Source organism: Oryctolagus cuniculus, chromosome 1 (assembly GCF_964237555.1).
Source record: "Oryctolagus cuniculus chromosome 1, mOryCun1.1, whole genome shotgun sequence".
In the NCBI taxonomy this organism is placed as follows: Eukaryota; Metazoa; Chordata; class Mammalia; order Lagomorpha; family Leporidae; genus Oryctolagus; species Oryctolagus cuniculus.
Window position 1 is genome coordinate 69,899,143 of NC_091432.1, and position 22,105 is coordinate 69,921,247.

Genomic DNA, 22,105 nt, shown 5'->3' on the forward strand with positions numbered 1-22,105 from the left:
ATGTGGAAGGAGGTGGAGGTGGAAGAGGTGGAGGTGGAGGAGGGAGGAGGATGGGAGAGAACATGAATGCCTTCTAGTTGTCCAGTGCTGCTGGTGACCAAACCCTGTACTAGGCCCTTAATACCCCTGTCTCTGATCTTCATAATGGGGACTGCAAAGTGCTATTATTCCTCCATTTTCCAGGCCAGAATAATGAGGCTTGGAAAGGTGACGTATCTTTCCACCATCACAGAGCCAAATGGGACAGTAAGGGAAGGCAGGAATGGAATATGGTTCTCATGGGGTGCTGGTTTTCCAAGCTTGGACAACACAACATCAGAATCAAGAGTTCCTAGTCTCTGCTTCAGGCCACTGAGTCAGAATTTCTAGAGAAATTCAGGGACCTGGATGCTGACTGACCCAACCTCTCGAGCGATTCCTTTGTTCAACAGTGTTTGGGAGCATCCACAAAGTGCTCTAACTTCTTGCTACATCAGTGTCACTGGTACAGATACTTGGGTCCATTTAGACCTGCTGAAGCAGGATCTGCATTTTACCAAGACCCCTGGGTGGGTCATGAGCACTTTAAAAGCTGAGCAGCACAGCACAGCCTATATGTGCCAAAACAGGCATCTGGCTCAGCGGTAAGGACGCACAGGAGGCGATCTGGGTTTGAGATCCCACTCTGCTTCCAATCCAGTTTCCTGGCAGCGCAGAGCCTGGGAGGCAGCTGGTTCTGGCCCAAGTACTTGAGTTCTGTCACTCACTTGGGAGACCCAGATGGGGTTCCAGCCTAGCCCAGCCCTGGTTGTTGTAAGAATCTGGGAAATGAACTGGCAGATGGAAGATTTCTCTGTTTTTCTCTCTCTGTCTTGCTTACAAAAAAACACTATAGGGTTAAGACGAAGTGAAGCCAGGTTTCATCATTTGGAGAGAGCAGAGGAGCTGGAGGGAAGAGCAAGACCATCTCCCCAGTTATGACAAAACAGGTCAGCAAGCTCTGACAAGCCACGAATTGGCCAAGGGACCTTACTGTAGACCTTTGTTTTATTTCTCCAAGATGCATATCCTAAATAAAAGTATCTTTCTTTGGGGGTCATACTAACACCTTTTCTTATTTATACTCAGTCATTAAAAGAAATGCCGACTGTGAAAGTGCTTCTGTGTAAGTGCCATATTCCTGGGGAGTTGCCTGAGAGCAAAGAGACTATGGGACCATGAGGCTGTAACTCGGGCACCACCACCAACTTGGTGGTTATGTCCTCGCTGTGTCCAGAGAGAAAGGATGCCTGCACCAACCCTGCAGAATGCCAGTCTCCTTGAGCCCCCAGTGCCAGGGAGCTGGTCTATGCCCCAGCCTCTACATGACCATACCCAGGAAGCAGCAGCCCCAAATTCCAGAATCTTCAGAAACAAAAAGTTGGAAAGCTTAAGTGAATGATGCAAGGGCAGGACCTCAGGTGGCGGGAGAGATTCACAATGGGGCATGCTGTCCACCACACGTCACAGCAAGATGGTGGGGGTGGAAGTCACCACCCATCAGGGCCAGGATGAGCGCTGAGTCCCTGTTCTTCCGATACCTGGAGAGCAGAGGCTCATATGGGTAGCTCCGACAGCAGGAGCCAGTCCAGTGGCTGCCACCTCCTTCACTCGGCCAGGAGGGTAGAATACTGGGCAGCATTCAGAGTGGGAGCTCATTAATCGGGACCCACATGTAATGGGAAAATAGCCTCTGACTCAACATTGAGGGCAAAGTTGCAAATAAGAGGAAGGTAGCCAGAAAGTAACGACTGCTGTTTCCAAGGAAGAACCACAGCCTTCCTGAGGTTTGGAAATCTAGCACCAGCTTCAGAGGTTTCCATGAGACTCGGGTTTTGCACGTCAGAGGCCCTCCCAGCCAAGGACGGAGACAGAGTTTCAAGGTGAACGCTACAACACCCAGAACTTTCCCATGAGCCCACCCCAGCATCCTGGGTAATGGAGTTCTTTTTTTCTGTAAGTTATTTTCCTGTAAGGGAAGCTTTTGCCAGGCTGTGTTGTAGTGTTTCTGGTGTAATCTAGAACGTCTCTGACCTGCACCACCACGCCCATCACATCCTGGAGCAGGACACAGACTCTACGTAATGTGTTGGCAAGGAAGAGAAATTCTTCCAAGTGGGGTGATGAGGTTACGGAGATGGCCACTGGCTTCCGAGGTGCACTGGGCCCTAGTCCCTCTTTCTGCTGTGAGGGGTACCTTAAGCTGTTAAGACCCAATTCTCACGTCAGGATGTGCCTTGTCTGTGAACAGGACATCCCCTACTATAACTGCACTGCCCCCGTAGCTCTCTGCAGGGCTGGCGCCAGCCTCCCTTCAGATCTTCATCTCCTTTCATCACCCCTGCCAGGGGTTGTTGGCTCCCAAAACAGAACAACACAAACAAAAGCCCAAATCAAAATCCAAAGCAGAGGCACCAACAATGAGTGAGCTGAACCAAGTGAGGCTGTCGAGACAAGCAGGTGGCAGCCAAGAGCCTTAAGACAGATGCTGCCTGTGTGGCTGGTCGTTGGGAGTCCTGTCTCATGTGGTCAGTCCTGCCCAATGCAACTATTGGTCCCCTGGGCTCCCATGCCAGCCCCGCCTGTCACTCCCTCCTCTGTACCCCATGTGTCTTCCCTGTCCAGCAAGCCCAGTGAGGACAGCCTCCCACTGGACTCCAGCTGGCACCCAGCCCTCCAGGCAAGACACATTCCCTAGTAGGCATCAGCCCCCAATGGTCCCAAGCCTCCCCCAGCCCCAAGAGACCCAGAGGGTAGAGCTCATACCAATGGCAGTGGTGAGAAAGGACACCACTTCAGACTCCTTCCCGTCGTTGTAAAACGCCAAGTGCCAGATTCCCGAATCCAAGTACTGGATGAAGCCGGTCTCGTGGCTGGATGGGGGCACCACACCCCGAGACTGGCGCTGGGGTCCCTCCAGGCTCCGTGCCTCCTGGGTCAGCAGCCTCCTGCCATCCAGCAGCTCCACAAAGTCAAACTATAGCAGAGAGAGAAAGAGGGAGGGGGGAGGACATGATGAGCATCAGCCCTGCTCCCGCCCCAGTTCCCTCTCCAGGCTTCGCCATGGAGGATCCAGGAAGCAGAGACAGAGCAGCTGAAGCCGCGGAGGCTGCTAACGGACCCTGCCTTCTCCTAGAGCCCGTTTTGTTCCCAGTCTCCTGACTCTCCTCTGAGGGTGCTGTGCTCAGTGAACGCGTTTGTGTGTCTCAGCTTTGTTTCAATTGTGTTGTGTGGGTGACTGTTCCCTGGCCGAGTTTGCACCAGGACAACCATGCTCAGTCACCGTGGGGTCTATGAGCAGAGACCCAGCCTCTGCACGACTATCTGAATCCCGGGCAAGCAGTGATGGGCATCTGGGCAGACGGGAGGGGAGGGGTTCCCAGGACAGGGGCTGGATCTCTGGAGGTGATTTGAACATCAGCCCTGTGCAAATGGAAAGTTCATTTTTATCTGTTTTTCCAATGGGCTTTTCTTAAATGCTCAAGTTTCAAGGAACAATTTTAGGGGAACTACACTGGATTAGCTCAGAACTCTGTCGATAATTGCAGACCGTTTCAAATACAATCTGGGCCTGCAAGCGTGACAGTCCAGAGGAACCAGCGCCCACTGTTAACAACAGGTAGGCGGTTAAGTCTTACTGGCTGAAGAGCAAGCAAACTGAGTAGTTATCTGTCTAGATTTAAAAAACAAACAAACAAAAGGCAGATACTGCTTCTATTTCAATTAAAACCTTCCAGAAATCTGAAATCCAGGGCTGGGTGTGGCACCTCTGCCAAGTCACCAAGGCTTGGGCTCCCTCTGTGGTTCTGTGGCTCCATCTTTGGTAAATGTGTCTGTTAAGCCTTGAGCTGCAAACCATCAATAACTATGGGGCAGGGAAGACTGCACTTGACCTGGGTATGCCAGACGGATGCTAAGGGCTTGTATTACTCTATTTCAGAGCTAGGAAGGCCTTGTGCCACTCTCCCTCCTCACCCAACCACGACTGGTGGCATGTCAGCCGTCCTGGCCAAGTTTTCTGCAGGGTTTCTGGTGTGCATGTGTCTTGGTAAATGTGTAATCCTGCAGGCGAGAAGGAATTCAAGAGACTCGGGAAATCACATCTATTCTCAGCCAGGCCCTGCACTAGCTGCCTTATAAATGTTATTTGTTGTTCTTCACAACAGCCCTGCCAGAGTGGGTGCTGTTATCACCATTTTATAGATGAGGAAACCTGCTCCGAGAGGATCAGTCATGGGCCCAAGGTTACACAGCTGATAACATGAGAATTCAAATTCAGCTCTGTCTGACTCCAAAGCACATGAGGGTTTTTTTTTTCCCCTCTCCCGATCGCATTTCTTGGGTAATTTAACTTAGGAGAGCGGGTGATAGCAGAAAGGCTATTGGAAGTTTCACCGAATGCCTTCCCTTTGAGAAGCCCCGTGGATTTAACTTTTCTTCTCCGACAGGCAGGGTCCGAGAGGGGCAAAGGCTGACGGGCTATGAAACACATGAAATTCCCAACTCCCCTCAGGCTCAAGGATCCAGGCTGGGCGTCCGGACGAGGGGTGATGATTTGAGGTGGGACCGACGGGCACGTGGGGCTCTGCTCACCTGCGTGTGTGAAGGAGGGAGGCCTTTCCTGCCGTAAATGCCGACCAGAGCCGCCTTTCCCAGGGACACGTTGAATTTCAGGTGCACGGGGTGGTCTATGAACACCTGAGACCTCCAGAAAGTGCCAGGAGGAATCTTCTGGGACGCTCGTCTCCCCACGTCGATCTCTCCAGAGTCTATGAAACTGTCCTCTGGAAAGGAGCTACTGGGCTTCCCTGGCAAGACACAGGGAGGGGAAGACAAAGGCAGTGGTGTTAGCCATGTGGGAATCCAGGGCCCAGAGCACCTGCATGCCCAGGCCCTGCCCAGCCTCACTCCTCCACGAGGCTCTGCTGCCAGCTCCCTGCACCCCCACCCCCTCACAGCCAGGGGAGCGGGAGAAGGGCCAGGTCCAGAACATTTTTTTGCCCCCTAGTGATGCTCCAATTGTTCTGCTAAAAATATGTATTCTTCCAAAGCAGTGTGGGTCCTCCCTAAGGGCCATCTGTGTACTGCATAATTCCACAGTATGTGAAGATATATTTTGATCCTAAAAATAATCATTTGCAGTTACATGAGAGTAGCTGTGATTCTGTGTGTGTGTGTGTGTGTGTGTGTGCATATGTGTGTGTGTGTAAAAGGCTGTATGGTGAAACAGAGGAAAGAGGAAGCAAGGTGCTGTTAGAAAATTCACAACTGAGAACCCTTCCTCCAGCAACGGGAAGCTCGACTGGGGTGGGGTAAGGCATTTTAAAAGTTCACCCTTTCGGGTTTGAATTGGAAATCGAATTCCAAGAGGGGCTTGTGCTTGGGGGCAGGGAGATGGTTTGGGAGACAGGGAGAAGAGGGTGGAATGGTTCTGAAGACCACTTGTTGGTCTCTGGATGGGTGGACACCATCTGTGTGCGACTACAGGTCAAGGTGAGAGAATCTCCCAAGGTCGTCCGCAGAGTCTGCATCACACCAGGACTTCCAACCCAGGCCCCCAACCCTGTGCCCAGCATCCGCTCTGGGCATCAGGAGTCAAGTCTCTTGCCCATTTCTGTTCCCAGTCAGGAGTGTGACGGCTTTCTGTGGGCACCACAAGTGTGTCAGGAAGGAAGGCTGCTTAGCACGCTTGCTCTACCTAGTAACCGAACACTCACACTAGGAACCCCAGCTTCCTGCCACTCCCTTCCCAGCCTTTCCGAGGAGTGAGGAGGCAGCAGGAGACTGCAGGGACATTGGGAGGCCACCCTTAGCATAGGAGAGGCCCAAATCAACAGACTGTACTTTGCTTGTCCTGACACAGGACCCACCCCGGATGCTTGGTTCCATGGTTCCATGGTCCTTTCTGTCCTTTGAGATGATCGAAGACAGCCTTTCGAGAACAAGAATTCATTTGTAAAGAAAACACATTTGTGGGACTTTTTATGAAAAGCATTTGGAGAATAAGAAATTAAAATGTCTTTTTTTCCCCCTTTCTAGTTTTGTAAGACTCCTTACAAAGCACATTTGATGCAGAAATGGAGCTTGGCAGGACATTGTAGTCATAAAATATTTTACTGTTTTAAATAATAAAATTCAATTTAAATGTTAAACTTCTCCATATGTTATCATTCCCTTATAAACTCCTAGGCAGAAACATCAGGTTTTTAGTCTCAAACTGTTAAATGTTATTTTAATTAAAAATGTGCCAACAAAAAAAGTTAAAATGCACGCTCTATCAGTACAAGTCCCACTGGTGTTCTGTCATTAGCATGGGAAGAAGTTTGCATCTCATTCCTTGATGGGAGGAATGTGCCCCAGACTCTTACCTTGGAAACAGAGACACGTGAACCACCATACTGGGGGTCACAAAGTTCAAAGACAGGAGCCGAATTCACAGGCATTAAGATGGGTGAGAAGTACCTGGTCTCCTTGTTTGATCAGTGGGTTTCTACTACCAAGCCCTTTGCTAATACATGAGGCATGCCCTCAGCTTCTAACGCCACCATGGAGGAGAACTAAGGGGAGTAGGAACCAAAGCAGTATGCATTTTAAACCTTCGGCCCCTAGACATCGCCAAGCACGCAGCACAGTGCCGCTAATTCCAAGGACTCGTTTCCTTTGTGAGTAGGCAAGAGGCAGAGATGATGGGATTTGAGAACTGTCTGCATTCAGATAATTCCTATGGCTGGAAAGAAATAATGGAAAACTGCTCTGGGTTTTAGCAGGCTGCTGAAGACGCCTGCTCAGTCCATTTTCTCCTCCAGTGAGCAGAGTTTCGGCAGACAGCAATGGTCTCTGCCAAGTTCTGTAGTCTTCCAGGTTGGAGGCCAAGCCCAGGCCTCCCTTTCCAGGGTGAAGGCCCCAGGAGCAGGAGTGAGCGAGCACTCATCCTCGAGGAGGTGGCCGTGGGGACGTTTCTGGTTCTCTAGTATTTCCCTAGTGGGTCTGTTAGGAGAGGGAAATCAACTTTGGTGTGATAGCGAGTTCTGGTCCAGGGTGTACCCCACCAGGACCTGACTCTGTGAGGGCCTCTGGCCCCCAGGCGTCCTCACACTGAACCAACCGCAGGGATGGGATGGGCGCTGTGCAGGCAGAAGAGTCAACAGCTCTTCCCCTGTGGATGCTCTGCCCATCACCTTTACTGGGTTCTTGAGAAAGCAGCAGGAGATTGGCTGGGCTGAGGGCTGGCAGACGGAAACAGCTCCCTGCTTTCTTCCCTATTAGAAACCCTCTCTCCTGGGGCCGGTGCTGTGGTGCTGGAGGTTAAGACATTATGTACAGTGTCAGCAATCCCCACGGGCACCAGTTCGAGTCCTGGCTGCTCTACTTCCCATCCAGCTCTTTGCTAATGTGCCTGGGAAAGCAGTGGAGGATGGCCCAAGTATTTGGGCCCCTGCACTCACTTTGGAGATCCAGATGAAGATCCTGGCTCCTCACTTTGAATTGGCCCATCTCCAGCTGTTTTGGCCATTTGGGGAGTGAACCAGCAGATGGAGGATCTCTCTCTCTCCCCCTCTCCCTCTCTGTCTATAATTCAGACTCCTTTTTTTTTTAAAAAAAAAAAAATAAAGATTTATTTATTTATTTGAAAGTCAGAATTAAACAGAGAGAGAAGGAGGGGGGTGGTGGTTTCCATCCCTGGTTCACTTCCCAAGTGGCTGCAATGGCCAGAGTTGCGTCAATCCAAAGCCAGGAGCTTCCTCAGGGTCTCCCATGTGGGTGCAGGGGCCCAGGGACTTGGACCATCTTCTACTGCTTTCCCAGGCCACAGCAGAGAGCTGGATTGGAAGTGGAGCAGCCGGGAATAGAACTGGCACCCATATGGGATGCTGGTACTGCAGGCAGTGGCTTTACCTGCTATGCCACAGTACCGCCCCTAATAAATAAATCTTAAAAAAAGAAACCCTCACTGCTTTCCTCCTTCCAGATCCTCTAAGAATCTTTGTAATATTTGAGCACCAAGCAGAAGCACTAGGATGTAAGTATCTTACTAGAAAGCAAGTCCCACCAATGGTGGAGGAGCGAGAGAGGGGACACAGTAGAGGTGGAAGGGAAAAGTCCTGTGCATAGAATTCTTCTCATTTCTACCTACATTCTAGAAAATAATGATAAATACTAGTAGCATGAGTAGTAGCCAAGGTGGAAGTAGTAGAACTACGAGTAGTAGAATTACTAGTAGTATTTAATGAGCATTTAATGAGCTCCAACTACCCTGGCAGGCATCTTCATTAATTCAGTTAATTCTCACAACACCTAGTGGAGGCTCATAATGCTTAAGGAGCCATTTTGGGAGGAAGTCATTGGGGGTTCTTCTTTATTTATTAGACTTTGGCTTCTCAGAGGATTAAACTGATGAATGACTCATTAAAACTCTACAAAGACACTCTCGCTGGTGGCAGGGTGCACTGACCCTCTTAGAAAGCAAGAGCCCAGTTGAATTCATAACCTCAGCAGGGGGAAAAAAAAAATCAAGGCTCGATTCAAGTATATACGAGGCCCATTTAAGAACTTCCTGGCATCCCAGGGTGCATGAAGTTGGTCATTTTTATGAATTAGAAACCTACCAAGAGCTCTCCCAGAGTTAAAGGCAACAGCCAGGGCCTTGAGACAATCACGAGGAGAACACTATTACCACCATGGGTGTCCCCGGAGGCTTCCCAAGCAGTACAAAGAGCTTAGCTCAGAATCAGGGGCCCCGCCAGCATGATGAGATCTCAGAGGGAAGGTTCCACTGGTAACAGTCCTCTTCTTTGTACAGCTAGACAGATTTAAGCTCCCTAGAGCAATGCTGTGAAAATATGCAATCATGTCTATAAAAAAAAATCTCTCAGCAAATTGCTGAAATGATTTGATGGCTCAAACAAGGAAGATTTGGAAGAACTGAAATTCCACGAGCTTCCCAATCACAGCCGTTACTTGGCTGAACCGACACCTGTCTATATAGGTTCTAAATTCCTCATCAACTAACACTCTCCCCCTCCCTCCACTTTTTTGGTTCTCTTCAATGCAATAACTTGCACAAAGAATCCTTTAGTTTCCTTAGCAACTGTTTGAAATTTATTTGGTTATCAAAATAAGCTGTTCCATTTTGGAGAGCCCAGCTGAGCCTGCGTGCAGTGATTTGCATGGTTCAAACTGATGGGCAATTTTGATTTCACTGCAGAAAGAAAATGCTCTTCCTAGCCCACCAATCCAACCATCAGAAATGATTGTTTATTCAATGCTTCTTTCCCCTTCGCCATTAATGCATAACACAAGTTCTTGTGGCTTTATGCTGAAAAGCTGCTGTGTTTGGTTTCTGCCCCATAACAATCCTGAAATGGTTACAGCCACTTAAAAAACATGGCATGAATTACAGTTGAATGATCTTCTCAAAGACAGGGTGGATATTTACAATGTGGGGATTATCATACATTTAATTTGTGGAATTAAAAAATATAGATCCTTCAAAAATATTCAAAGATCTGGGAGGGTATATGTTAATTAGCCTGGATTTCTGGGATTTTAATAACTGATATGAAAAGGTTTGGGATTTGAGTGGCTGAGATGAGAGCTAACACTGATTGAGTGCCTCTTCATCACTAGGCTTTAATAGGATAGGTATTCTCATTTTTGTTCTACTGAGGGGCAAATTAAGGCCAAAGGAGAGGGAATGACTGATATGAATGAACAGAAGCCAATAAAAGGAAAGGTCAGGAGCTAAATCCTGAGCTGTCTGCCACAGGCGCACTGTGCCTCTTTCTATACCACAATGCCATTGTGGAGCAGGGGCTTTGAATTTTGGGATCAGAAGGGCCAAAAAATAGGCGCTCACATCAGGGTGAAAGACTTTTCCCCTTAAGGAATGTCTAAGGAACTGGGTTTTTAGCATTGCAATTTGAAACATAAACTTGGACGACACTGATTTGACCAGGGCTAGGGGCAGAAAAAGAAAAAATGAAGAATGATGCAGTCTCACATAAACTATAGGAAGCTTTGTCCCATTTTTCCAGACTGAGGCATTTTTCGTCACAGTAATTGCTTTTGATGCTGACCACTTTCCTGCACTGCATTGCATTTAAGGGGTTTGTAAACAGGATTTCCATTTGCATCAGTAATGACAGATAATCCCTTTAAGCAAAAATACTCCAATTAAAATAAACCAATCAGCTAGTGCAATTTTATTTTGTCTCTTATCTGTACCTCCTGCTCCTTGGGAAAAACTAAACAAAACCTAAGCAACCCACAAACTAATTTCATTAGAGTGGGAGATTTCAGAGAGATACAACTCCTATTGAAAGAATGTCTGATAAAGATCATGGAAGGAAGAAAAGACATTTTAACTAAATGAGACCCTTTATCAATTTCTTGAGGGTTAACCATATTTTGATCTGCGTTTGGACAGGCTGGTCTGAAGGCAGTCTTCACTTTATGGTACTCAGCCACAGCATCTGGCATCTGGCACTATAATCTTACGTGGGCATCACAAGGCCATAAGCAGGACCATGGACAGGGCCAACATTAAAAAAACTTTGTAGTCATGGGTTAGTCATATGATGATTCTGTTACTGACTTCACATGAAGAACTTGCTAATTAGAATGCACTTCAGAGAGAAGCAAGCTCAGCATCCTCCCTTTATAGAGGAGAGAATGAAACTCTGAATGTCTGTTCAAAGGATTTGCTTAAGGTCACACCATAGCTCAGGGGCAATAGCTGAACTTGAACTCAGGGCTCCTGACTCCTAACCTGAGCTTTTCCTTGGACCTGTTCATGCTACATCCCTCCTTATCCTATTATGGGAAAGGAAAGTATACATTTTTAATAGTTTAACTCTTAAGACCTTTGCAAAGGAGAGAACTAGCTTTGCCCCTCAAAATAGTGGGTAGGGGTTCAGGTTTGGTTTTGTGGAAGTGCCCCCAGTTCTCAAATCCCTTAAAGTTAGTTGAGAGTTTCAGAGGTCATAAGTAGAAACTCCAGCCAAGCATAGGCCACCCTATTAACCAAACTGATGGCTGGAAGGCAAATCTTTGAGAGGATAGACAGGTTCAGGAGCCATGACTCCAAAAAGATGAGAGAGAATATGGAAGCAGTGAAGGTTGGAGGCAGACTGCAGGAACAGAAAGATAAAGCAGGTCACAGCAGAGGCAGAAAGGATGGCTGCCATACTGCCTCGAAGGACAACCAGACTGGCCTGTTAGCACAGACATCTCTCCTAATGCCAGTTTTTATGAGTTATGCTACTTTAGGTGGATAGTAAAGGAATACATGTTTATGGACTGTTAGAAAACCTCCTAGGAAATTCATAACAAGGGTCTCTGGATGTCCCACCCCAGAGTAGTAAACTCCAAATGCAGCCCCCGCCAGTTCTATCTCTGATAGAGAAACATCTGAGTATCACAATACTGTAGGATTTCACATCCACATCTAGCGTAGGTCTGGTGGTGTAGCTTATGGAGACAGCAAGAGCCCTGGACTCACAGATGTGGGCTCATACCCCAGATTCCACCACTGACTGGCTGGGTGGCTCTGGCCAAGTCACTTATTTAATGTGATACTTTGTTTTTGCATTTACAATGGGCAGAAACAATTAACACTGAGCTCTCAAGATCTCTATGAGGATTAAATGTGAAATGCAATCCTCTTGACAAGAAGCCCTGGTGAATGAACATGCACAAATGCTAATAATTACCATTATCATTGCAGATGAGGAGGGAGCTCTGGGAAACCAAGTGACTTGCTCAAGGTCACACGATTGGTAGATGCTAGACCTGGCGTCCCCCTTAGACCACAGGGGTCCCTGGATATTTCCATCAGAACACACCACCCAGCCCTGTACCACACCCCACTCCCATGCCCATTTGTCCATTCCCTTAAAAGGTTTCCCCAAAAGCGCTCCTCTTGACCGCACCCAAAGATGGCCACCCCGGCAGCATGAAAGCCCACGTGCTTCCCCTGAGGCATGGGATGGAACACTGCTGAGCACCATGAGCCCTGCCCGAGCCCCCCAGGAGCTCACAGTGACACAGATCTGCGATGAGGACACAGGTGGACTGGCAGCCAGCGAGGAGTGTGGCGGGATGGAGGAAGCGCCAGAGCATGGAGCTGTGAGCCAGGCATGGGACGCCCGTGATGGAGGTCTCCTTGGTTCAAAGGCAGACACAGAGGACTCACGACACGCACAACGCAGCAACCCTACCTTCTGTGGCTCCTTTGCCTTTCCTGTCAGGGGTCTCTAAGCCAGTTCCCCCTGAGGGATATAGGGAGACGTCCGTTGGCACAGGCCAACTGCTGGCTGTATCCTCCGTGATCTCATACATCTGCCCCTCCATCGGCTGCAGGTGCCAGTTTAGGCCAAACAGGTGCATGGCTGTGGTGAGCAATGAGAAAAGTCATCTTTTTCTGCTGGAGGGGGAAATGGAACTCCCAAGCCACAGGGGAAGAGTGGGTGGGGTGGGGAAACACAGACATCCTGTTCAGTTCAACAAACCGTCCCCAAGTGAGGGCTTCTGCTGTGCCAGGCCCTGCACGGGGAGGCCAGGGGGTAGGGCTGGGGGTGCAGAGACACGACTGAACCTTGGACCCTGCCCTCGAGGGGCTCACAGTCTGGTGGAGCTGGGAGAAGGGCAGGGACCGGGGAGCCTGAGGAGGCCGTGGCCGTTTCAAAGACAAATGGCAGTCGAGAAGGGGGAAATGGCAATTTGTCTCACAAAGTTAATGTCCTTAATGCAAAAATAACTTCTATGAATAATAAGCAAAGTCCAGTAACTTGGGAGGAAAATAGGCAAGGACCTGAACAGTGTGCAGTATAAGAAATACCAACAGCTCTTAACCACATGAAAAGACTCTTGACATCATGCGTAGGGAAAGAATTGCAAACACAGAGGTATTACTTGTCTCATACAATTTGGCAAAGATATAAAGGGGTGAAAATATGCTGTATTGGCAGAGACAGGCAGCAAGTGCTCCCCTGCTTTGACGGTGCCAGCGTAAGCTGGCATTTGATGAACAGCTATTTAGAATATACCCTGGGACTGTCAGTTCCCAATTCTAGAAATTTCTCCTTCAGATATACTCACACATGTACTAAATGATGTATGTACAAGGTTACTTACTGCAGCACAGCTTGCAATGGCCAAACATTAGACTCCAGTCCATTAAAGAGAGGCTAGATGATAAACAAGTTACAGCCGCAAAACAGGATTACAGAGAACCACAGAGAGGGGCTCCTGATGGATTTTCAGGCAGGAAAACTAGACTATGCAGAAGAGAGTATCTGACTCTCTTTGGTTAAAAACATCCTTATGTGTGTATCCAGGGTCCCAGAAGGTGTGCAAGGCACCCCTACCAGCAGCTGTGTCCTATGAAGGAGACGCTATGGGTCAGTGGTAGGAAGGAATTTACTCGTCTCGGTATCTCTTGTACATTTTCACTTTGTACCACATGGCGTGCATTTGTTTTACAAACATTTCTCTAAGGAAGCCACTGCTAAGTAGTCTTGTACAACAATCTAGGAGACACCAAACAGACCTTCTGTCCTCGGAGAAGCATAATGCTTGAGAAAGCTTAGAAACCCATTTCCAAAAAGGTTTGTGACGTTGGATAAAACGTTTGTCTAAATCCCACCTCGGGATTCCACCTTGGGGACTGTCAACAGTGCACACTCACCCCCTTTGGGATGCTGACCCCGAATGCCCACATACGGGGGAATTAAGCACTTGAGTCCCTGGACTCCCACAGAGAATTGGTTAAATGATGACAATTATAAACTGTCAGTGATTGAGTGCCCGCTGTGCCAAAAGTATCAAAAGTGAAAATTCCCTTAAGGTCTCACAGACAATCCTAAACAGTGAGCAGAAGTAACCCCATTTTATACATCAAGAAACTAAGGCACCACAGGAATAATTCACATAGGCAAGGCTAGGTGGCTTACGAGTGGCAGAGTCCAGACTAGAATCCTACACTGTTCAAACCCTGAAAACACACACCAACAGCCTCTGTGCCCGGCGGGTCCAGCACCCCCTCTTGGCCATGCGGCCTCCCTACAGCTGTACCTTCCCAGGTGGGCCCCAGGGAGACGTCCCTCCTACTCATCAAACGGCTTCTAAGGCCCTTAAGACTCTTGGAGGCAGCAACACAGGCTCCTGTGGGAGAGGATGTCATGTTACCCCACCCCAGTCTACGGAAGGTGTCACTCTGCTGGTTTGGAGGGGCCACGAAAAATTCTGTCGAGGAGGCTGCCCTGTGGAGCACGTCATCTGGCTTCAACCCCAGACGCAGGCGGTGCAGGGGACACACGCAGGCTGGATTTATCCAGGAGGGCGCCCCGGGTAACGGCTACCGGACTGACCCTCTGCTCTCTCTGTGGTTACAGTCACGCTAGGGGAGCTGCGCTAGGCCACAGGCAAGAAGACTGGCCTGGGATCTGAACCGCCCCTTCCTGCTTGCAGGATTCTCATCTGAGGAATGGGAATGCAAAGATTTCCAGATGGTTGCATTAAGTGGGATAACACATGGCGAGTTGTACGTACTCACACGTGTTCTCAGTATTTTTTAACAACTACATCTGTACTCAAGCCGTTGATAGCAATGGTGACAGTGGGAGGTGACATTCACTGAGCACCTTTTTAGGCACCAGGTACTAGGGGGGCTCTTTTACTTTGCTCCCCATGGCCTCCGTAGAGCTGCCAATCATAAAAAAAAATAGCTTGCTTACGTGGAAGGAGTGACTATTCTGCAATTTCCAAGGCTGAATTAGCTCATATTTTCTCTTACCTTCTCATTGTTTTAATGTATGTATTGGCATCTGCAAAGTAATAGAGAAATGGTTTGAACTACAGACAACTCAGACACAGGCAGTTAAATGAGCCTCTTTCCCCATTAGAATCAATTATCTCATCTAAGTGTGCAAAAGCGCTGTCTTGTTAAAAGGTCATGAGAATTAACGAATTCCAGAATGAATAGAACTCTCACCACTTTCTACAGAGAGGAATTTTTATTGTCAAAGCTTCCTCTTATTTTTAACAAGATGCAAAAGTCAGTTCTTGCTTTAAAAAAGATACACTGGGGTGGGGAGAGAGGAGGCCAAGAATGAAAGCATTGCAGGTGAACTGCAGGTCTGGGCGGGGTTCCAGTAGAAGTATGTGGGGACAGGACAGCCCACAGCTGGGTGGGGGAGGTGGAGATGTGGATGTTGGTGTCCCTTCATCTCTGCTTTGTCCACTTGCAATCACAGGGGCCCACATGACCTGAGGATGAAGTGCACCTGAAAACCACCTGGAAAAAAAGGCTCTGTATCCACCTCCAACTTACAGGGATGCTCTCAGGAGACTCAGCCAGACAGAGAATTTAGGACATGAACCCAGGCTCACCAAGACTGGGATGAGCTCTGGCTAGCTGGACAGTGAGACTTCTGGGCAGTAGGAGGTGGCAAACTTCAGATCTTAAGTGCAACCAGCAACATCATCTTAAAGCCAAAAGAACAGAGAGCTCTACTCCATGATCCAGGACCTTGCAATACAAGTCCCACCAGTGAGCCTTCAGTTCTTTCAGTGTATTGTTTGCCGTTGTTGATTTTACAGTGCTGGGAGGGGGGATGGGGAAGGGAGAAGGAACAGTTGGCTCAGTTCTCCTCTTTCCGAAGGACACAGTACCTGCTTGGCCAGAGACTAGCCAGAGAAAACGGAAACTCCACAGAACACTCTTCTTTACACTACAGTAATCAAAATAATAGTGGTGACACACAAAATTGGTAACATTGGAACACATACTGCCTGCCAAATGCTTTACTTAACTTGTGTTGTTCAACTTCATCCCCATACAAAGGTAGATTCAGAAGACAGGACTGGAGAAGAGTTACAATGGAACTGGAGCAGAATCGGAGCCATGGTGGTTGCTATCCAGGGAAGTGGGTTCCCTCGTCCACAAACCTGCTGTATGTTTGAGGCAAGTCTCAAACTTGGAAGCCTGTGCTCCCAAACCAAGCTTTCTCTTTTTCATGTTGAACTCTTTACTTAACATAGACTTAAACATATGTGTATAAAGTCAATTGAAAATAGCTCTTAGTAAAAAATAAAAGTGGGAATAAGACAGAGAGGAGGAAGAGAGGTGGGAGGGGGGCATGGTGTGATGAATCACCATGTTCCTAAAGTTGTAATTAGGAAGTGTATGAAGTTTGTAACTGTAAAGCTGTATAGTTCTGCATACAGACTTACTTCTAAGGGTATAGTTTAAAAACTAGCCATGGGACCCCAAGCCCCTTTAAGCTGGGTGGTAAAAATACCATCTTAAGTATTAAAGTTGTGGGGAGCAATCCGGACTAGACTAAGTTGCTCGAATTAGGACTTATTCTATGCATCTGCTCTCCCACAATATGGCGCTGGGAGAGAAGTAAACAGCTTCCGCACAGCTGCCTCCAGTTCAACCAATTAACTGTAGGACTTGCTCCTGATTGGAGAGCAGCGTACTCAGCCGAGTTGGGATTGGCGGAGGAGGACTATAAAGGAGGAGAGAGACGGCATGCACCAGGAACATCTATAGGGAACATCTAAGGGGAACATGTAGCTGAAGGAACACCTGTGCAGCCCCCGAGAAAGCCGGCCGGCGGTGTGCCGCTCCCCTGCGGAAGTGGGGAAGGTGGCAGGGGGAACTGCCCTTCCACGGAGGTGGAAGGGATAGTAGCCAACCCAGGAAGAACCAGCAGCAAACCCGGGGAGGGCCGAGCAGACGAAAGAACAGCGCAGGGTCCTGTGTCGTTCCTCCGCGAAGAGGGGGAGCGACAAAAGTGATCATATGGATAGGATTAGGCATCTAGTAATAATAATAATAACAGAATTAAAAGGAGTGAATGCTTCAACATGGGATGCAGTCCATACAGCAGATTCATAGAATGACAACTGCTTTAAGTAGCACTCTGACCTCAGAATCAGCCCTTAAGGCATTCTGGTCTGGCTGAAAAGTCCATGAGAGCATTTCAGTCATGGAAAGCCAACATATTGTGGCAAAAAAATGTCCTACATGAAGGACCTTGGTGGGTGAGTCCCCAGTGGAAAAAAGTGGTAATAAAAAAAGTGGTCATAAAAGAGATACTTTTCTCTAAAGGGAGGAGAGAACTTCCATTTTGCTTATGGCCTCATTTAAATACTGATGGAGTCTGTGGATTCAAAAGGCTTCCACAGTCTAGGCAGCTCATGTCAAGAGCCTCTGGTGATCACTGACGTCATACATAATAGTGTTAATTGTTAAATTAACAATAGGAGTCACCATGCACTAACTTCCCATGTAGGACCTCTGTCCTCAAAGAGTTGTATTACAATAATGTCTAAGCACTCACAAAAGATGTATCATTCTTTGATGCTTTTTTAAAGTTAATTAAGTTTCTAAAAAAAAGAAGTGAAATTAACTTCAAGATGCAATGACTAAACAGCCCTTGTCTTGACTGTTGAGAAACAGTTGTTTTTTTTTTTTTTTGTGTGTGTGTGTGTGTGTGTGCAAATTGTTGAACTCTTTACTCAGTGTAGAGTTGTATGATGTTAATAAAAATGGATCTTAGTAGAGAATTGGACTGGGAATTGGAGAGGGGGGAGGAGGAGGGCAGCTAGGGTGAGAAGAATCACTATATTCCTAAAGTTGTACTTATGAAATGCATGAAGACTATATTCCTTACATAAAGGGTTTCTTTGGGAAAAAAATAAAAAATAAATGGGAGAAAAAAATTAAGTCTGTGCAACATAAAACCACCAGCAAAAGAAAGCTGAATAAGTGTCTGCCCAGTGATAACCAACTGTGTATGAGGGTTGGTGTAGTGCACTCAGCAGGTTGTCACTGCCTGCGATGCTAGCATCCCCCATGAGTGCTGATTTAATTCCTGGCTGCTCTACTTCTGATACAGCTTCCTTGCTAAAGCAGGGGAAGATGATCCAAATATTTTTCCCCTGCCACCCATGTGGGAAACCTGGATAAAGTTCCAGGTTTCTCCTGGCTTTGGCCTGGCCCAGCCCTGGCTATTGTGGCCATCAGGGAGTGAACTCTGCCTTTTCACTAAGTAACTCTTTTTTAAAAAAGTTATATATGGCGGCCGGCGCCGTGGCTCAATAGGCTAATCCTCCACCTTGCGGCGCCGGCACACCGGGTTCTAGTCCCGGTTGGGGCGCCGGATTCTGTCCCGGTTGCCCCTCTTCCAGGCCAGCTCTCTGCTATGGCCAGGGAGTGCAGTGGAGGATGGCCCAGGTGCTTGGGCCCTGCACCCCATGGGAGACCAGGAAAAGCACCTGGATCCTGGCTCCTGCCATCGGATCAGCGCGGTGCGCCGGCTGCAGCGGCGGCCATTGGAGGGTGAACCAACGGCAAAGGAAGACCTTTCTCTCTCTGTCTCTCTCTCTCACTGTCCACTCTGCCTGTCAAAAATTAAAAAAAAAAAAAAAAAAAAAAGTTATATATGGCACTAGATGCATTTGAATCAAATAACCTGGAAGTATCAGTGATGAATCAAAAAAAAAAAAAAAAGCTAGGAAATATTTTTAAAAGCTTACAAAGGATGGACCAGGCCACTGAACCAATTTAATTTATATTTACTTTATTTCCCATTTCCTAAGGAATTCATTGTGACCACCCTCCACCCATGCATATCCCAGGATTATCTAAATGACACCCTCTGGGGTGGATTTATTGTGCAAAAACTCTCAAGTACACTGAATGTGGCCTAGATAAAAAAAGAGACTAGTTTGTAATTCAGTGAAAAGCTGCAAGATGCTAAGAGTTCAGAAAAAGGCTGTGGAAAGGTAGCGGTTCATAGGGTCACCCACACGGAAATGTTAATGATTTCTGAAAGCCAAGAGCCAGGCTCAGAGAGATTCTGATTCCCGGGGCTCCGGTCAGTCTGATTCCAGGGCTGACATTTCCCCATCACCTTTCTTCAGCACAGCAAGGCGCGAGAGACGGCTCGGCAAGCGCAAGTCCCATCCTGACATTTGTAAGCAACGCTGCATACATCCTCAGACATGAAGCCTCTTCCCAGCTCTCGGCCAGCAGGAGGCAAGGAACAAAACCATCACCCAGGGGTGGCCAGCGTGAGGCCAGGAGAGTCTCCGCCCGCACAATGCAGCACCTCCAGGGAGGCTCTACACAGGAACTACTGATGCAAGGGACGAGTTTGGGCTCACACGTCAGTGGCGACTGACCCAGGGACCCATTTTTCAGTTTTAGGTCAGGGCTCAGTTTTGGGGGTTGTTGCTTTTGTTTCTCCATAAGGTAATTTCTAGAAATGAAGTCACCAGAATTCTGTGACTTATGGTCTTCTAATGGGTGGAAACTGCAAAGAGAGAACACAACAGCAACAACTACAGACTCTCCTTCCTGGTTTTGATACAAAGTCACAGCATTTCAGAGCTCCAAACTAAGAAGCCCTAGACACAGAAGAGTACACAGAAGTGCAATAGGAAAAAAACTGGAAGCAACCAAGATGTCTAAAAATAGGAGACTGACTTAGCTAAATTATGGTGCAGGTGCTGGATGGAGTACAAGGCAATCATTATAAAAAATAACTATAACAAGGAGCAATGAGGGAAAACGCTTAACATATGATGGTATGGGAGCAAAAAAAAAAAAAAAAGGCAGGACACAAAATTGCATGTTTTTCTCCACTGCATCTCTGTAATGTCAGGCATGCAGGTGAAAAAATGTCTGTAAAGAAATACTTAAAGGGCTGGTGTTGTAGGTAAAGCCGCCTGCCGTCTGTGGTGCTGGCATCCCATAGGGGTGCTAAGACCTGGCTACTCCACTTCCGATCCAGCTCCCTGCTATGGCCTGGGAAAGCAGTGGAAGATGCCCAAGTGCTTGGGCCCCTGCACCCATGTGGGAGACACAGAAGAAGCTCCTGGCTTCGGATTGACCAAGCTTTGGCCATTGTAGCCATTTGGGGAGTGAACAAGTGGATGGAATCTGTGTCTGCCTCTCTGTAATTCTGCTGTTCAAATAAATAAATAAATCCTAAAACAAAACAAAACAAAACAAAACTTCAAAATGACATCAGGCTTTGAATTACAGTGGCAGGATTATGGATACATTGTCTTCTCTGGTTTCCAAATGCCCTTTCATGTTGTTTTATATGAAAGAGGAAATTCTACAACCAAGTCTCAGCAACAAGAGGAGGAAAAGGAGGATGGAAGAACACCCTCCTGAGCGTGTGCCCGTGTCAGGCACTAGAAAAGGGAGTGACACAGTCCATGTCTCAGCCCTGAGAAACTCATTTTGCAAATGGGAGGCTCACAGAGGCTTCCTGATTCACTCAGAGACACACACAGGAAATGATAAAGCCAGGTCTGAACCTAGATTTGACTGCTTCCAAAATACAGGCTCCTGGCATCTTGCTACACTGATGAATCACAATACCTGAAACCAAAAATTAAGGCAAAGCTTTTGCCGATGGCATAGCCTGATTTGCTTCTTTGAGACAGTTTGTTAAGGGACTTTCTTCTCAGGGATAAAGCATGGGGCCACCATTCCTTCAAGTCCTGACTGCCTTAGGTAGGACCAGTACCCACATTCAAAACCATGGACATGGGCTGGCGCTGTGGTACGGCTAATTGAGCCACAGTTTGGGTCACCAGATCCCACACTGGAGTAGCAGTTTGAGTCCTGGCTGCTCCACTTCTGATTCAGCTTCCTGCCAGTGCACCTGGGAAAGCAGGGGAAGTTGTCCTCAGTGCTTGAGCCCTTGCCTCTCATGTGAGAGACCTGGGTGGAGTTCCCGGCTCCTGGCTTCAGCCTGGCCCAGCCCCAGGTGTCAGTGCCATTTGGGTAGTGACCCGGTAATGGAAGATCTCACTTTCTTTGTCATTCTGCCTTTTAAATAAATGAAGTAAATCTTAAAAGCAAACCAAAATCAAGTACACTCAAGTTAGCAAGCAGCCTACAGGCAGAGGAAGTCTGCAAGTTCAGATCTACCCAGAGCATTCAGAAGTTGGTCCTTTACTGGTTTCTGTGACTTTGGGCAAAATACTTAGCCTCTCTGAGTCTATTTCCTCATATTTAAAATGAGGACAGGAATACCTGCCTCTAAGAATGCAGTGAGATGCATGTAATTTGCTGAGAACTACATCAGCACGTACTAGGAGGACGGCAGGTGCTGCCCTCACCGTCATTTTGCCTTGGTTTCCTTACTACCTACATCCACTGAACACTTCATTTCAGCCTGCTTCTTGCACCACCTTGTTCTCTATATGTCCCCCCACAATTCCCCTTGCATATACCTGCAAGCTCAGTTAAGCCGAGGGCCCTCTCCCACCCCCGTTACCTTGCAGACTCTGAGCACAGGAACTAGAGCTGTTTGGCCAGTGGATAGCAGCAGAATCACTAGAAGGCAGCCTGGCAGGATCCCACTGTCTGAGGACGTGGGGCTAATTTTAAATCAAGAAGATACATTGCTTTTCTTCCTACTCCTGCATAAACTTGACTGCTACTGTCAAGGCTACTCTCTCTCTCACTCCCAAATGAAGCGATTCCTGGAGAGTGGACCTGGGCTCGGTTAATTGTGCTTCTGCACCATGCAGGGCCGGGGGAAGGAGGCTGTTCAGGAAGGATTCGTGAGCAGCCGCTTGGTGTTTCTGTAAATCGAGCTGCAGTCGATCCCGAGCCAGAAGATGGAGCACCCTGTGCTACAGAATAGAGAACCAGGCGTGCCCACCATCCATACAGAAGAGAAACGTCAATTTAACTGGAGGGCACCAAAAACTGGTGACAAGGCAAGTTGTCGGAGACCTGGGGCCAGAATCTGATTTGCACCCAGCTACCATTCCTGCAGTAACACAGTAAGAAAGCTGCCTTCCCGGGGACCTTTCCCCCAGCAGCCTCTGCGAGACCTCTTTTGTACGTCACTGACGTGGAGGGGTGGCCACCCCCCGCTGATCTGAAGACTGACTTCACTCAGCTACCTGGCCTCTCTCTGCTGCACTCCCAATCCTGGGCTGGGTCTGGAGTCCAGAGCACGGCAATGAGGCCTCCACAGCCAGCCAGACCTGGGCTCCGTCACTGCTCTGATGTTACGACTTTGTCACTCTGTGGGCCTCGATT

General features: G+C 48.0%; 1 protein-coding gene across 32 annotated transcripts in view; it reads right to left on the reverse strand.

Annotated features, from left to right (window-relative positions):
- Positions 1–22,105, reverse strand: part of TENM4 (teneurin transmembrane protein 4) — a 2,118,216-nt gene that overhangs the window by 184,399 nt on the left and 1,911,712 nt on the right. For 31 of the 32 annotated variants that reach the window (XM_051821885.2, XM_051821866.2, XM_051821785.2 and 28 more), the window contains 3 exons: positions 12,237–12,407; positions 4,612–4,826; positions 2,785–2,995 (listed from right to left, as the gene is read on the reverse strand). In XM_051821885.2, the coding sequence (XP_051677845.2) occupies positions 2,785–2,995; positions 4,612–4,826; positions 12,237–12,407 (597 nt within the window). The remainder of the gene's footprint in view (positions 1–2,784; positions 2,996–4,611; positions 4,827–12,236; positions 12,408–22,105) is intronic. The other variant, XM_051821849.2, reaches the window with a different exon arrangement.